Genomic DNA, 15,680 nt, shown 5'->3' on the forward strand with positions numbered 1-15,680 from the left:
CCCTGGCTATATTGGCTGGCCCCAGCTGTTCAACTCCAGACGCTGTGCAGGCACCAAGGTATCTGGGCTTAAGACTCCGCCTCACCCCTGGGCTCTGCCCAAAGCTCCTGGCCAAGGAGAAGCTTGGAAAAGTGACAAACGGCAGCGGAATCCTGGCTCTCCAAACCCCTTCTCCAAAACGTCTCTCCTTACTCCGGTGCTTCCTGACGAACCAGACGTCTTTGCCCTGGCTCAGGCCATTCAGATAATCAGGAACCCGTTGCCAAACTTACCAGAGCAAAGGCCTTGCACTTCGAGTTTTATGTCCCAAAACCGATTGGATCAAAATCCTGGTCCCATAGAAATTGCTGGGAGCTTTTCCCACTGCCTTCAGAGGGGTCAGAATTTCATACGCGGACTCCTGATGACCCATTATCTTCTACTGCGCTCACTGCCTAAAGGTGAGGTCTGCTGACAGATGGACGGACAGATAGACATCTATAACCTTGCTCATCACCATGTGGCTTCTGCGCTCGGTTATATTGGTGGTCCCTTTCTAAAGCAGATCCAGCGGCAATGTTGTACTGAGCTATGTTCATGTGGAGTAGGGGGAAGGTAGAGGAGGAAAGCACCAGGGCTTCTGGGGTCATGACCCATGCCAGATAAACTGTAATTTGTGACTTTAGGAATTTACACTTCTATTCTGCACTTTGGTAGATGCTGCTTTTTGATTTAGAGGATTGCATTAGTGCATCTGCTACAGGCAGCAGAGATCCCTCTACCAGAGCTACTGCTAAGAGACAAGAAACCTTAGCAGGATGAAATGGTCCGTGTTCATCAAGGTTCCCTACGAGGTCTAATGTTTTAATCTATTTATTAATTATTTGGAAAGGAGGGTGAGGTGGCACACCCCGCAGGTGTCACAAAGCTATCTTTGTTAGTCACAGCCGGAGAAAACTGGCAGGAACTTCAGAGGAGGGACCTCCCCCAGCTAGGAGAATGGACAACATGCCGGCAAATGAAGTTCATTGTTAAATGCAAAGTAATGCACCTTGAAGGGTAACATTTAAACTACTCCAACACCTTACAGGGTTCTAAATTAATTGTGTCAGCCAAAGAAAGGGACCTGGGCGGAATAGGTCAGAAGGCATAGACAGCTCAATGAGGGTCTCCCTGAATGTGTAGCTGCACTCTAAAAGGCAACCAAAATGTTAGTGTGTAGAAGGATCTGAAATACTGTGTGCAGTACTCATCACCCCATCTCCAAAATGATCCTCCAGAACTGGAGGCGGTTCAGAAAAGGGTGATAGGAATGATCCAGGGCTTGGAAAAACTCTCCTATGACTAGAAATGGGAAAAGCCTGGGGTTGTTACTTTGGAAAGAAGATGAATAAGAGGAGACATGATGACAGTGTATGAAATAATTAATGGTTTAGAGAAGGTAGGTCAGGAGTTTAGGTCTCCCTGTCTTATATCACAAGAACAAGTGGCATTCAATGACATTTAAAAGTGGCAAATTCAAAACCAATAAAAACAAATGCTTTTTCACACAACACACCAACCAAGTGTGGAATGCGTTGTGTCAGGATGTTCTTGAAGCCAAAAAATAGTGTGATTCAAAGAGGGGCTGGACGTTTATAGGGATAAGAATATCCAGAATTATAGCTAATGCTAATAAATCCTGCAAGGGATATTAAACCTCATGCGCCAGGGTTTAAACCGACAGCTATTGGGGATTAGCATGAAATCTACCATGGGGGACAGATTCTCCCACATCTGCCAAATGCAAGGTTTCTTGCACCTTACTCTGAAGCATTGAGTGTTGGCCACTGTCAGAGACTGCATACTGGACTAGATGGACTTCAGGTTTGATCCAGTCTAGCAATTCTTAGGGTACTTATCGAGATATGATGCCTTCCTAGGATATCGATTTTCAAGCAGCTCTGGCTCTTTCACATGTATTAATACGCCATTGGTCTGTGCCCCTATTAATGATGCACTTCACGTTTGTTGGGAGGAGGTGCTCCCCTTTCCAGCCAGGGCTGCACACATGGACCTCTCTTCCATTAAAACTGTCCTGGAATCCAGATGCAGCATCCTGTCAGGTTTATGCCTAACCCATCCTGCCAGCTGGTACAGCCATATTGGTTCAGTAAAGGTACAAGGAGCAGACTCTGGCCAAGACTTTAAGGTGGCTCAATTGAGGCACCCACATACTTTTAAAAGTCACTCTTTAAAAGGAGTTGCAGAGGGTGGTTGCTCCTTTCTCATACCCTTTGCCGATTTAACCTGTAGCCTCTTCAGGGAAGGGACTGTGTCTTATCATGTGTATGTGCACCACCTAGTACAAACAAGCCCTGATTGCAGTTGGGAATTTCTACTGCTACAGTAATACAACTTACATTTTGCATTCATATTCCCATTTTACAGATCAAGAAACTGAAGCGTAGAGATAATTAACACCCATCTCTTATCTAGTGCTTTTCATCAGTCGCTCTCAAAGCACTTCACAAAGGAGGTCAGTGTCATAATTCCCCTTTTACAAGTGGGGAAACTGAGGCACAGAGGCAGAGTGACTTGCTCAAGGTCACCCTGCAGGCTAATAGCAAAGCTGGGAATAGAATCCACGTCTCCTGAGTCCTAGTCCAGTACTCTTTCTCCACAGCCCTTCTTGAAATGACTTGCCCAAAGTTGCGATGTGAGTTAATGGCAGAGTCAGGATTTAGATCCCAGGTCTCCGAGCTCCCAGTCTGGTGCCCTGCCTGCTGCACCCTCTTGCGTTCCCTGTGTTAGAACTGGCCAGCGCTGCTACTTTCCTAAGCTGCACCTTTAGAAAAGAGAGAAACCAAGAGCATAACAGACCACGCATCTGCTAGTGAGTGCATGGAGAATACACTCTAACAAATCTTTTCGACTGAGAAATGTTCACTTCCTCGCAGGGGTTTGGAGCAGTTTTCACTGGCTAAGAGGAAATGTGAGACAAAAGGAGAATTCAAAACACTCCGTGGTTGTTAAGACACAGTAATCTCCTGCTTTTAACTCCTGCTCGTCGGGGTTCTGAAATGATCTGACCTGTTGTTGGGCAGCTGTGATCATTCTTGGCGAGCCTGGTGTGTGTTTGGGTTGTTTTGAGGGGGTGTTTTCCCCAAGGCATCTCCACGTTGATCTGCCATGTGGTGCTCAGGGCAGGACTGAGCACTGGACCTACTCAGCAACGTCTAGGGTGGCTAGGCGAGAAGTGCTAGCGGGAAAAGTGGGGGCTACAGCACTCCTTATTATGTGTATGACAGTAGTGCCTGGAGATCCCGCTCAGAGTCAGAGACCCATTGTGCTAGGTGTAATATAAAACCCTAGTAAGAGACCACAGCCCCTGCCCTGAAGAGCACACCGTCTAACAGGGTGCTTACAGACGCGCACGTTCCCTGGTCTGTTGCATGGCAACATTGCTGGTAAAATGGGGCTGGATTTTATCGTCTTTGGTCTAACCGCTCACCACGACTTGATGGCAGCCTGTGCACCCAAGGCACTGAATAGCACATGGTGATTCAAACTCTCCCCTAATGGTTCTTTCCTGTCTTTCCTCTAAACAATCCAAGTACCCTCCCTCCTCTGGAGATCTATATATATCTGTGAGCTTGGCATGCCAACACCAGTGCCTGTGTGACATAGCAGGCATCAAATGCAGGGTCTTCACAACAGCCATAGGCTCTTTGGATGTGTGGTGGAGTGGGTTTTGCTGAGTGCTGGTAGTGGCAATGCAGGGTGGTTTACCTCTGTGTTTTCTCCTTCTCGCTTGGGAAGAGAGCCCATCCTTTGGGTCTCAATTGTGGATGGTGTTTCAAGGCGTTTCTATAGTGCTCGTTGCTGGAGAGTCTGAGCAACTGGTGTTTCCCTGCCTCTCGTTACGATCATGTCATCAGGACTAGGGTTCAGTAGGGCAGGAGGCGGCTCATGGGAATGGGAGACTTTCCCCAGTTCAGAACCATTCCCGCCCAGCAGTAATTGGAAACTGTTACCATCTGGTGCCAAATGAGATGGTCGTCTCGGTGCAGTGCCTAATGGGCAGCTGCCCACAGTGCACCTGGCATTAACTGGAACTTTGCTGGCAGTGACAGCAGAAGCACCAAAGTCTGAATGCGGGCAGAGGTTGAAATATCCTCAGACTCCTTAGAGATGGGTGCCTCCAGGTCGGGCTGAAATGCTCTGTCAGGGAGTCAGAGTAGGAGGCCACAGCTATGAGTAACCAGAGGACATTGATCTCCATGGCTGCCAATGGTAGCACCTTCCACCAGCTCTAAATTCACTTCAGACTTGATAAACCAGTGGGACTGAATGCTTAAGCCCCAGCAGCAAGGTACATGAACAGAGTACATCTCGTCATGTTATCCAGGTGCTCTAATGAAAAGTGCAGTATAACACCAAGAGAGAGAGGCCAGTGCTTGAGTGCTGAGGCCCTGATCTGGCAGACTGACGCACATGCTCAGCGTTATACACTGCGAGCAGTTCGGTGGGCTTCAATGGAGCAACTCACTATGCAGATAAACGCAGAACTATAGAGAGGTAGGGCTGGAAGGGACCCGGAGGCAAGTCTTTGCTGGATCTACGCCTGGCCCAAAGCCCATAAAGTCAATGGGAGTCTTTCTGCTGATTTCAGACATTTTTATATAAGGCCCTTACCAGCTAGTTCACAAAGCCCAGTTCTTCGGGAGGGTCTCCCAGTGGGAAATGGTGAGCTGCTGCTGTATGTGACAACCCAAGACGCATCATTCCCACCTTCCTGAAAGATTCCTGCTTTGAAGCCTCTTGATATTTTAACATCATGCTCAGGAGCATGGATTACCCTGAGATGGAGAACCAAACTGACTAGCCCCAGGGAGTCTTTGTTGTGAGAGTCAACCTTGCATTGTGCCTGCATCCTCTAGCTCCAGGTGCTTTAGTACCTTAAGCTAGACTTCGGCCTTGACATTTTTAATTTTCCTGCCCACATGTAGCAATACAGGGAATCAGTCCTCCTGGCAGAGGAGGTGTCTATAATAGAAAACTACAAACTCTTAAATGATCTTCTGCAAAGTTTTGTCTCCTTTGTTTCCCCGGGGGCCCCACACCCCATCTAGAGTGCTGTGCAGTAGCCAGAGACATCTAATGGCTGAATAAAATATTGCAAGTTCATGCATGGCCTCAGGAAACATGATTTAACAAGTCAGCGTTTTGCAACTAGTTTGACTTCAGTGTGGCTGCAGCTTTGGAACAGACAGACGGTGAAAGTTGTTCTTCACGGGCTCTCAAAGATGCAAACCGGTTCAATAGCCCGTCACGGGACCAAACATCAGGGTTCACTGTGGATGTCTGGCACTTGCCAGAGTGGTTGGTGCCATTCTGGAAATTCTTACTACAATAGAAAATAGCCAAAAGGAGGAAAACCTTGTTTTTCCTTCTCTGTCTCTCATTAGACCACTGGGCCCTGACCCCGGGAAAAGGAGGTATTTGCTCTGGCTGTGAGTCATGCAGGCTGACTGGCACTGGGCTCTGATTAGCCATGGCCTACCCTATTGTTGGTCCATAGGCAACCATGGGATGGTGGAGACAGTCAATATTAGTGAAAAGAAAAGGAGTACTTGTGGCACCTCAGAGACTAACCAATTTATTTATTTATTCAGAGTAACACGGCTGTTACTCTGAAACCTGTCAGTATTAGTGGTTTCTCCTCCTTAGTTGGGGCTGGAAGGCAGAGAACTATACGTGTTTGTAGCTCTGCTGAGAAGGGTGCAGAAGAACCAGCGGTTACTGGAGCCTTTAAAACACACAGCGACTCCTTAGCAAGGAGGATCTCTGTGAAGGAAGGAGTGGGCAGCTAAGAGAGGGGAAGGGAAACCGCTTGGGTCCTCTCCTGAGCAGAGACTGATAGCTCTGCCAGAGCCAGGCAAGCATTGTTCATGCCTCCCCATGCAGCTCTGCCAGGGCACTTTGATCCCAGCCCGCAGCCCCCATCTGTTTGTGCTGCCGCTCTGCTGATGTACCTCACACCAGACCTGCAGCACCCCGATATTACAGGGCTGGGCATTTTCCTATTCAGAGACTGCTAACCAGACCTAATTGCTGCTAGGCATCGTTCTAGGGCCCCTTCTGGGCTCCAGTCCCAGAGCACAGCGTGTTCCTGGATATGAGTGAGCCTGCCGGGGAAGGTGACCCAATAAAATCTGTGCTGAACAGGGCAGTGGCTGCTGCCAGCATGAGGGCACTACACACAGGGATGCACTGGGATATTCAACCCATTTGTACAGATCACTAGCCGCTTTAAAGCTGAAACACCTGTTTGGGAAACTAAAGACCCTGCTTCATTCCCCTGTCCTACTCCAGTATCCCATGGGTTAATTCCAGTATAAAATCATCTCCCCCCCCATCTCTCTGAATGGTGGTGGGGGGTGTTCCTATTTGTGGAGGCTCTGCCAATCACCCCATGCTGCGAACCTGTCTGGAGGTAGAGTCCTCTGCAGCCCCACAACTGCTCGGCTGTGATTGCTCATGTGTTGGATGCGTTGCATGGGTTATCCCCAATATAAAACTCCACACACACTCCTTGTAACATTGTCGGCTTGTTCATTTCCAGGAGGAAGAGGATGGACATGCTGCTCAAAAGGGCATTGGCCGGGCTGCTCCTGTTGGTCATGGTCTGTGACGTATGCTTGTGCCAAAAGAACAGAAGTAAGTTCAGCTCTTGTGTTTGTCTCCCCTACTTGGTTACGCTGCTGAAGTCCTTGGCCCTGGGAGCTCTGGGGCACATGCCTCTCCAGCTGCCTTCTCCTGGCCTGCTAAGCAGCCGCTTTGTATCTACTCCTATTCCAATCACTCTTGAAATGCTGAATGTGTGGCAGAGCTTGTGAGCAGCATCCAGGTGTCCTGACTGTTAGGCCCTGGCGCTATCCAAGATAATGCTCTTTAACACACCCTCCTATTTCTTTTGCGTGCACTTGCTCCATAGCTCCCTTCCGTTGGTCTGTCTGACATACACGCTGTCTCTGGTTTTGAGCCAGCTCCCACTAAGTCTGCGATAAAACTCCTACTGACTGGGAGCAGGCCCAGCCCCTCTGATCGTGGCTCGCCCCTTCTTGCTTTCCGAGGTCAGGCCAGCTTCTTCCACTCTTGATGTGTTTGATCTTGCCTCCTAGTTAATCGCTGCGTGGCCTCCAGAGCAAGAAGCTGCACGGAGTGTATCCGAGTGAGCAAGGACTGCTCCTACTGCACGGATGAGGTGAGTGCCTCCCCTCTCAGGACTATGTCACGCACAGTGTGGTCACGTGGCCTTTCACTAGAGAGAGGCCCCCCATCAGCCTCCAAGAGAGGGAACCTGTGTTTGGATCCAGCTTCACAATTGAGCCCTCTCCTTCTAATAGGCTGGATCCCGGCTTTGGCAACATGTGGCTCCACGCTGTCTCTGTCTGTCACTCACAGACAGTTTGGGGGTATTCCAAGATTGGGCTCAGGCCCGTCTCTCTTTTGACCTGCCGCCTCCTCAGTGCAGCCCTCGCTCAGACTGCCGGAGAGCCTCCCTGTTAGGGGAGCTGTATAAGAGGCTCCTTTAGATTCTGCTTCCTCAAGAAATGGGTCCAAAGGGAAATGAACCTGGTGGCAGTATAACCCAGGCAGGGGGGCGGTTTGCGGTGGGCTCAGAGCAGGGATCTCTGGCTGCTCAGGGATAGACGCCAACCCCCAACTCTGGAATGAGAGCGAGGGGTGGGCATTTGGGTCTGACGTACCCCACTGTGAGATGAGGGGTTGGGCTGTGATCAGACAAAACAATTGCCCCACTGCCTCCTGGTCCCCAGTCTCTCCAGTCCAATGGCACAAGTTACCACAGTGCAGATCTGCCCAGACGTGAGCTGGATAGGCCAGTGGCGAGAGTGCGAAAGCATTTCTTGCAAAGCTGCTTTGTCAGGTAGCAGGGCCCCGGTCCCAGCAGGGTGAGGGGGGCACATAGGGTAGACCACACAAGAGGTGCTGGCTCTGTGTGGGGAGAGAAAGGAAGGTGAGAGGAGGGAGGGGAGGGACTCAAGTGAACCAAGAATGCAGGAAATGAGGACCAGTGAGGAATTTTTAAGAGGGCTTTGTTGTAATTTCAGACTCAGATAAGCCTGATCCTTGGCTCAATAGAAGGGGGAGGGCAGGAGAGAGGGAGCAGAGAGGAATTGGGATGTAAAACACAGGCGGGTGAAGCACAGAGAACGCTAAACCCACAATGTGGGAGAGATGGAAGAGTGAACAGGTGGGGGACTCTCCCTCTTTTCTATCTAAGATGACGTTTCAATATCTGTTATATGCTTTCCGGGGGGTAAGTGTTTGCAGGGGGAGAGGGCTGACTGGCTGAACACCGTGGTCCTCACGAACGGGAGGGGAGCTGGGGCCTGCGACGGAGAGGTGTCAGAGGGGCAGTCTCTCATGAAGCCGAAATGCCTGCCCAGCAGAGCTTTTTCCACTCCTGCCCTCTGCTATCCTAGCGGAGGAGGGGCTGGCTGCCTGATCCCCCCTCCCTGAATGCTTCCCATCCTCCCTGGACTGTTTCCTAACTCTGTGGGTTTTCCTCTCCTGTGGTCACAGACTTTCAAAGAATCCCGATGTGACCTGAGAGAGAACCTGGTGAGCTATGGCTGCATCCGGGCCAGCATTGTGTACGTGAGAGGAGAGATGCTGGTGCAGAAGGTGAGCAAAGAGCACCAGAGCCCTGGAGATAATCCACCAACGTTCTGCTCCTTGTTTCCTTGACAAGCCTTTCACTTGATTGCATTCGCACAGCTCTTCAAGGGACATCAGCGTGTCCCGAACCTCACCTTCTGGTTGTTATAACCCGCTGAGAGAACCCCCTCCAGGTTCCTAAATACTTCTTTGCAATTCCACACAGCTAGGCGAATATACATACCAGCAGCTACTGTTTACGTAAGGCCCACTCAAAAACAGGATATGCTCTTTGCTAGCTGATTAACATACCCCATTCTCAAAGACCTGCCGGTGAAACGGATGCATGAACAAAAAGACACGCGCATGTCAAGCTCTGTTCGAAATGCAGGAGTGGGTGAGGCAGCTTGACAGGCTAACTCTGGCGTGGGTAATGGGATAACAGGCTTTCACCTCTAGGGTGCCAGTCAGAATTCAGCCAAGGTTGACAGCTGAGTGGATCAGGACATGGGGGAGGGGCAGGGAAATGTTGTGAGAATGTCCTGGATCTTTTTCCGCCCTATTGGAAACAATGTCGTCGACAATTGACCCATGTTGCCCAGCTCCAGTTGATAGATATTGATTGGAAGCTCTGATGCCTGTTTGGCAGCCCACCCGAAATGAGTTTGGGATCATAGCACAGTGCCCCTTGGAAAGGGGTAACGGCCACCTCCACCCCACCACAAAGGGCACCGAGGCCTCGTCGGCACAGCGAATTTGGGGCAACCTCTCCCTTCTGTTGCTCTCGTACAGTGTAGCTCCTCCAGCCCTAATGTAGACCGGCTGCTGGTGCCCTTGCACTGTCCTCTCACCCTGCCCAATCAACATGGCCTCTCTGGGGCTTCCCCCTTGCCAACGCTGGTGCAGCAGGAGTCAGGTGGGCAATGGAAGGACTCATGCTGACAGGGCAGCAGAATAAACTATTCTCAAAGCTCCCCATCCTCAGGTAGGTTAGACACATCCGGGCACAGTCAGCGAGGGCCTGTCCTTAGAAATCGCACAGATAAGAAGCAATCCACCTAGTTAGCACAAAAATAAACAGATGTCTCCAGCTGGGGGGTTAACCCAGACTCACCTGGGTGCAGGGGTTTCCCACTGGTGTCAGTCCCGCCAGGTGTCCCCAGCAGTGCTTCCCCTGAGCACATGCAGGGGGAAGGAGAATGAAAGTTGACCCCTTGTTCACCAGACACAGGCTATTACCCCTGCCCCTCATCGCAAGCACCAGGGTGAATCTCCTCTGCTGCTCTGCTAACGCTTTTCCGCTCTCTCCTCTGGCAGAATGTTAGCATTGACATGTCTCTGAAGAAAACCCAGGTGTCCCCACAGCAGATGATCATGCGGCTGAGAGCTGGTGAGGAGGCCAGCTTCAACATGGACGTCTTCCAGCCCCTCGAGAGCCCTGTGGATCTCTATATTCTTATGGACTTCTCCTACTCCATGTCTGACGACTTGAGCAACCTCAAAAAGATGGGCCAGAAGCTAGGTGAGGCTGGAGCTAGGCATGCTAGGGGAGGAAGGGAAGCCAGGTCCCCCTACTGACAGCATGGGCAGAGAATCTCCACCCAGGGCAGGGAAGAGTAACACAACCGGCAGAGGGGCTGTGTGCATCTGGCCACCAGGTGTTTGTCGTTGGCCCTCGCTGCTTAGTGACGCACCTGGCTCTTTCTGGCCTGGGGTCCCTCTCCCCACCTGAAGTGTTCCTTCTGGCCCTTGCTGCACTACAGGGCCCATCATGAGTCCTCTTTTCTAGTCTCATACTAAGCAAAGCTGGGAACCAGTGTCCTAGAGAGCTGGTGTGTTCTGTGTGGTGCCCAATGACCCAAACGCTTTGTTCCCCTCATCCCATAACCCCTTGCACTAGCCAGGAGCCTTACCATGTGAAGATGATGGGAAAAGGGCTCTGGTCCCTGCCAGTGCATCCCAGCTCACTGCTTTCTCTCCCTTCCTCCCTCCCTGCCAGCGGAATTCCTGCAAACCCTGACCTCCAATTACACCATCGGATTTGGCAAGTTTGTGGACAAAGTCTCGGCTCCACAAACAGACATGAGACCTGAGAAGTAAGTGGCGCTGAGAGGCCCCAATGGACAGGCTTCGATGAGATTGGTCAGGGAACGCTTGTCTGTCTCCTAATTGGCTCCCCTGCTCCACAGTCTCCAGTGCTCAACCCCCCTGTCCAGGTTTCTTCTTTTGCTTTGACAACTGCAAACCTCTTCTTTCCTGCCTTCCTGCCTTCCTGTCTTCCGCGCCGGTATCTCCAAACACCACGGCTAATGCCATCGGCTGCCTGCCCTCCGCACCGGTGTCTCCCAAACACCACGGCTAATGCCATCGGCTGCCTGCCCTCCGCACCGGTGTCTCCCAAACGCCACGGCTAATGCCATTGGCTGCCTGCCCTCCGCACTGGTGTCTCTCAAACGCCACAGCTAATGCCATCGGCTGCCTGTCCTGCCACAAGCCCACGTCGGCCCCACTCCTTGGGTCCCATCCTTGGTTTCCCCTTTCCTACGACAACAAATTGGAGCTGCACATTCTTTTATAGAGTTTAAGGCCAGAAGGGACCAGATCATCTAGTCTGGCCTTCTGTACATCACTAAACACCATCCAGTTCCTTCCATGCCAAGCCAACTACCAGAATTAGACCAAAGTATTACCACCTTCAGGAGACTAGATGTCTGGGTGCCTTCAGAGCCCTACATGATCTTGCTCCTACTCATGTCTCTGTTCTTGCTGCCAGTGCTCCTCCCACTCGTCTCCCCTCACTGCTCCTCATGTCACTTTTTGGACCTCTCGGCTTCGTGCCTTTGTGCTGCCCTGCTACCTGGAAAAGGGATCTTTGTTCTGGGACCACCTGTCTCTCCTGCTTCTAATCCTTCTTTCTGCACCAATTGCTCCCGGGATCTCTTCTACCTTCTCACCGGTGATCCTCATGCAGGGCCCTTCCTTGCACACCCTCTTGTCACATGGCTTGCCGTGGGTTGCTGGGGCAGTACCTCGCTCTGTGCCAGACATGTTTACGGCACCATGTGTGGTGATCTCTTGATGACTTCAGTAGCCAAGCCCCATTGGAAAGCCCTTGCTTCCCCTTTTCTCCATCAGGCTGCGAGAGCCCTGGAGGGATGCCGACTCGCCCTTCTCCTTCAAAAATGTCATCCGCCTGACCAGCAACATCAATCATTTCAGCCAGAAGCTGAGGAAAGAGCGCATCTCGGGCAATCTGGACGCCCCGGAGGGGGGCTTTGATGCCATCCTACAGACGGCTGTTTGTAAGGTGAGTATGGAGGGGGCTGGCTCCTTTAGATGGTTTGTGTGTTTTGATGGGAGAGCGACAGCAGGTGGGATGGGTGACTAGCAGTGTGGCTAACCTGAGCCCAGAACTCAGGGCCATACCTGGTGGGAGCTACTGCTCTCCTAGGATGGCCAGTCCGCTGCACCTGCTGCTGTTGCTGAGATGGCAGCTTGTCTCGTCTTCCTAGAGTAAACCCCACTGAGAAGGTGCCCCCAGTCTACGGTGTTCCCCTTGGGTCCTCTTGCCCTCTGAGTGTTCCCTTGTTCCTAGGGTTGTGTGGATCTGCTCCCCAGAGGCCAGCAAGTCATGGCAGCATGTATTCTGGCTGGCTGGAGAAATGGATATTTCCCTTATCAGTAGGCTAGCGTCCTGCCACATATATACAGGAAACTGCCTGCTTCTCCGCTGTGGCTGGACCTACCTGGACCTCCCCAGAGGCTCGGTGGGAGATGTACACTGGGGGAGCAGGGAAGGGGTGCTTTCACCCCTTTCACCCCTGCCATTTTTGAATTCCCTGGGCTGTGTGGCAGTTGAATGTGTGCACTAGCGGCGAAGGTGGGGATTATAAATGGAGGCTGGTACCCCAAGCCCCAGTGACTTTCAGTGAGGAGTCGGATGCCATGCTCTGAAAAGCCCTGCCTGCCACCGCTAGTGCGCTCGCTTGGGATTGGCCCTGTGCATTGTGTTTGATGGGCAAGTGAATGAAATGCCCATCACCCCCCTTCCCTCTGGCCCTAGGAGAAGATCGGCTGGAGGAATGACAGCACGCACCTGCTGCTGTTCTCCACCGAGTCTGCCTTCCACTATGAAGCTGATGGCACCAACGTCCTGTCAGGGATCCTGCCGAGGAATGATGAGCAGTGTCACCTGAACGGAGCGGGCACCTATACCTTCGACACCAGGCAGGACTACCCCTCCGTGCCCACCCTGGTGCGCCTGCTGGGCCAGCACAACATCATCCCAATCTTCGCCGTCACCAACCACTCCTACAGCTACTATGAGGTGAAAGGGGTGGGCGGGCAGACAGCTGGGTGGGAGGCGCAAGGAGTTAAGGCACTGGTCACGGGTAGGGTTGCCAACTTTCTACTTGCACAAAAGTGAACACCCTTGCCTTGCCTTGCCCCACCGCTCCTCCAAGACCCCGCCCATGCCACTCCCCTTCTCTGAGGCCCAGCCCCCACTGGCTGGGGGAGTGAGGGCTCTGGCTGTGGGTGCAGGCTCTGGGGTGGGGCTGGGGATGAGGGGCATGAAGTGCAGGAGGGTGCTCTGGGCTGGGATCGAGGGGTTTGGAGGGTGGGAGGGAGATAAGAGCTGGGGCAGGGGGTTGGAGCATGGGAGGGGGTCAGGGGTGCAGTCTCCGGGCAGCACTTACCTCAAGCAGCTCCCAGAAACAGCGGCATGTCTCCCCTCCTGCTCCTGTGTGGAGGCGCAGCAAGGTGGCTCTATGTGCTGCCCTGTCCATAGGTGCCGCCCCCACAACTCCCATTGGCCATGGTTCCCGGCCAATGGGAGCTGCGGGGGCGGCGCTTGGGCAGGGGCAGTGTGTGGTGAACCCTGGCTGCCCCTACGTGTAGGAGCCGGAGGGGGGACATGCCAGCTGCTTCCCGGCAGCTGTGCGGCATGGAGGCTAACAGGGAGCCTGCCAGCCCCGCTGCGCGGCACCACCAACCGGACAGTCAGTGGCCTGGTCAGCAATGCTGATTGGAGCTGCCAGCATCCCTTTTCAACCGGATGTTCTGGTCGAAAACTGGACACCTGGTCACCCTAGTCATGGGGCCAGATAAGTACCTCAGAGGGAGATCAAGGGACTGCTTAGGAGGAGAACTGTACGGATGCTGAATGGGATCAAATCTCTGTCAGGGGACCCACATCAGCCTGTAATTTGGCTGGTCAAGGTGGGTGAGGTACTACCTTTTATTGGACCAACCTCTGTTAGTAGTTTGGCTGTGATGAAGCAAAGGGAGTGCTGGTCACGACCCTAGGGGTCAGCTGGCCAGGAATTCTCAGTCAGAATGATTTCCCAGTGGAAAATGCCCTTTTCTCAACATTTTTGAAATTTTCTGTGGGGAAAAATTTCAGTTTTGCCAATACAATTCCACTTTCCATCAGCAAAACGGCAGCTTCTTGGTTGGAAGGCCCTTGTCAGTTTCACTTTCTGCTTTCAGACAGGCAGCTGGCAAGTCAAAATGTCTCATTTGGGTTCTCCAGAAACTGAATTTTTCAGGCGCTCCCCTTCGTTGGCATACTCTGGCATTTCCCCTTCCCCTCGCATCTCTTTCCCCTCTCCTGCGATGAAGCAAAAGGGCCGTGTGATGTGGCACCGCTACCCACTCTGAACTGGGCATTGCAGCTCAAGGAGCGAAGGGTCCTGACTTCAGCCATGATGAGCGTCAATGGGAGCTGCCAGCACTCAGTACTTCTGAACCTGGAGCCTTAAATTACTTCCTAAGGAGGACTCCTGGGGAGGGGGCACATGTTCCTCTCTTCTCTGACGTGTTAAACCACATCACCTAATCTGCCTTCGTCTTCAGCGGGTGCCAGGGACTGATCAGTCTGGAGTGGGGCGAGGCTGCTATTGAGCTCTATCAGATCCACAGGAACCCCCCATTCTGACTTCCTGTGGGGCTCAGTGCTGGTGGGCAGGGCTTGGGTATATGTTTCTTGGGAAGCAGTGAGGACATCCAGTGGCTGGCGAGGTTTGTCTCAGGTGTGTTTTTCTCCTGAGGAGATCTCTGGCTCTGTTTTCCTGCTGAAGGTATTTGAGCTCCATATGAAGATGGGTCTGAGACGTAAGGTAGGGGTCTGAGTGTGTCCAGCTGCAGAGCCCAGGTTTTGGTTTGGCCTATTATAGAGAGAGGGGACAGCTGTCAAGTTCTGATCCGAATCAGAACCTTCCCACAGTTCGCAGATGGTGAAATCCAGGCTTTTCACTCAGGCCTAGCTCTCGTTCCACCTCGAGCTGGTTAGTGAAATGCTACTGACGTGCCTGCTGTGTTAGGTGAGAGGAAGATCTGGGGAGGTGTGTTGTGCAAATGTTTGGCTAATGACAGGGCAAAGGGAAGAATGGCCTTGTGGATAAGGCACTGGACTGGGACTCAGGAGACCTCCATTCTGTTCCCACCTCTGCCGCAGACTCCCTGAGTGTCCTCGGGCAAGTCACTTCATCTCTGTGCCTCCGTGTTCCCACTGCAAAATGGGGATAATCACCCTTCCCCGACTCCAGGGGTGAAATTCATTCTGGTGCTGTGGGGCCCAGGCACTGCAATGGCAAGTGCCAGAGAAAAGCCTACATTAAAGTGGGGAAGGTATGGGGTGCAGAAAGGAAGAGGTCCTTCTCACTTCTGGGCATTGAGTAGGCCACCCTCCAAATCCATCCCCCTAAAGATCCCTGGGCCCTTCCCCCGGACTGAGCGGGGTTGTCCCACTGGGTTTGTCGTGCTGATGAATGCGGGTGGAGGAGGAGGGAATTCAGAACGACAAGGTCCCACGTGCCGCCTGTCCTGTGCATAGAAAATTGATGGTAGCAGCAGCTGCTGATTTGAAGGTGCCCCCAGCCATTCCCCACTGTGCATCTTCACTGCCGTCGTATTTGGAGTGATGCTCGCTCTGAATCTGGAGGTGACATGGGGGAAGCCACTGCTTTTTATTAATAACTGACTTAAACAACCTGAGCAAGATGGGGCCAGGGATGTCTCGCTTTAGGCAGGCT

The 15,680-nt window shown here is 52.3% G+C and overlaps 1 protein-coding gene across 1 annotated transcript in view; it reads left to right on the forward strand.

The window, feature by feature from the left end:
* The first annotated feature begins 3,433 nt into the window (after positions 1 to 3,433).
* Positions 3,434 to 15,680, forward strand: part of ITGB4 (integrin subunit beta 4) — a 44,884-nt gene continuing 32,637 nt past the window's right edge. Inside the window, exons 1-8 of the mRNA XM_077834015.1 lie at positions 3,434 to 3,519; positions 6,587 to 6,681; positions 7,146 to 7,228; positions 8,572 to 8,673; positions 9,964 to 10,168; positions 10,646 to 10,742; positions 11,782 to 11,953; positions 12,710 to 12,973. Coding sequence (XP_077690141.1) covers positions 3,434 to 3,519; positions 6,587 to 6,681; positions 7,146 to 7,228; positions 8,572 to 8,673; positions 9,964 to 10,168; positions 10,646 to 10,742; positions 11,782 to 11,953; positions 12,710 to 12,973 — 1,104 coding nt within the window. The remainder of the gene's footprint in view (positions 3,520 to 6,586; positions 6,682 to 7,145; positions 7,229 to 8,571; positions 8,674 to 9,963; positions 10,169 to 10,645; positions 10,743 to 11,781; positions 11,954 to 12,709; positions 12,974 to 15,680) is intronic.

Source organism: Eretmochelys imbricata, chromosome 14 (assembly GCF_965152235.1).
Source record: "Eretmochelys imbricata isolate rEreImb1 chromosome 14, rEreImb1.hap1, whole genome shotgun sequence".
NCBI lineage: Eukaryota > Metazoa > Chordata > Testudines > Cheloniidae > Eretmochelys > Eretmochelys imbricata.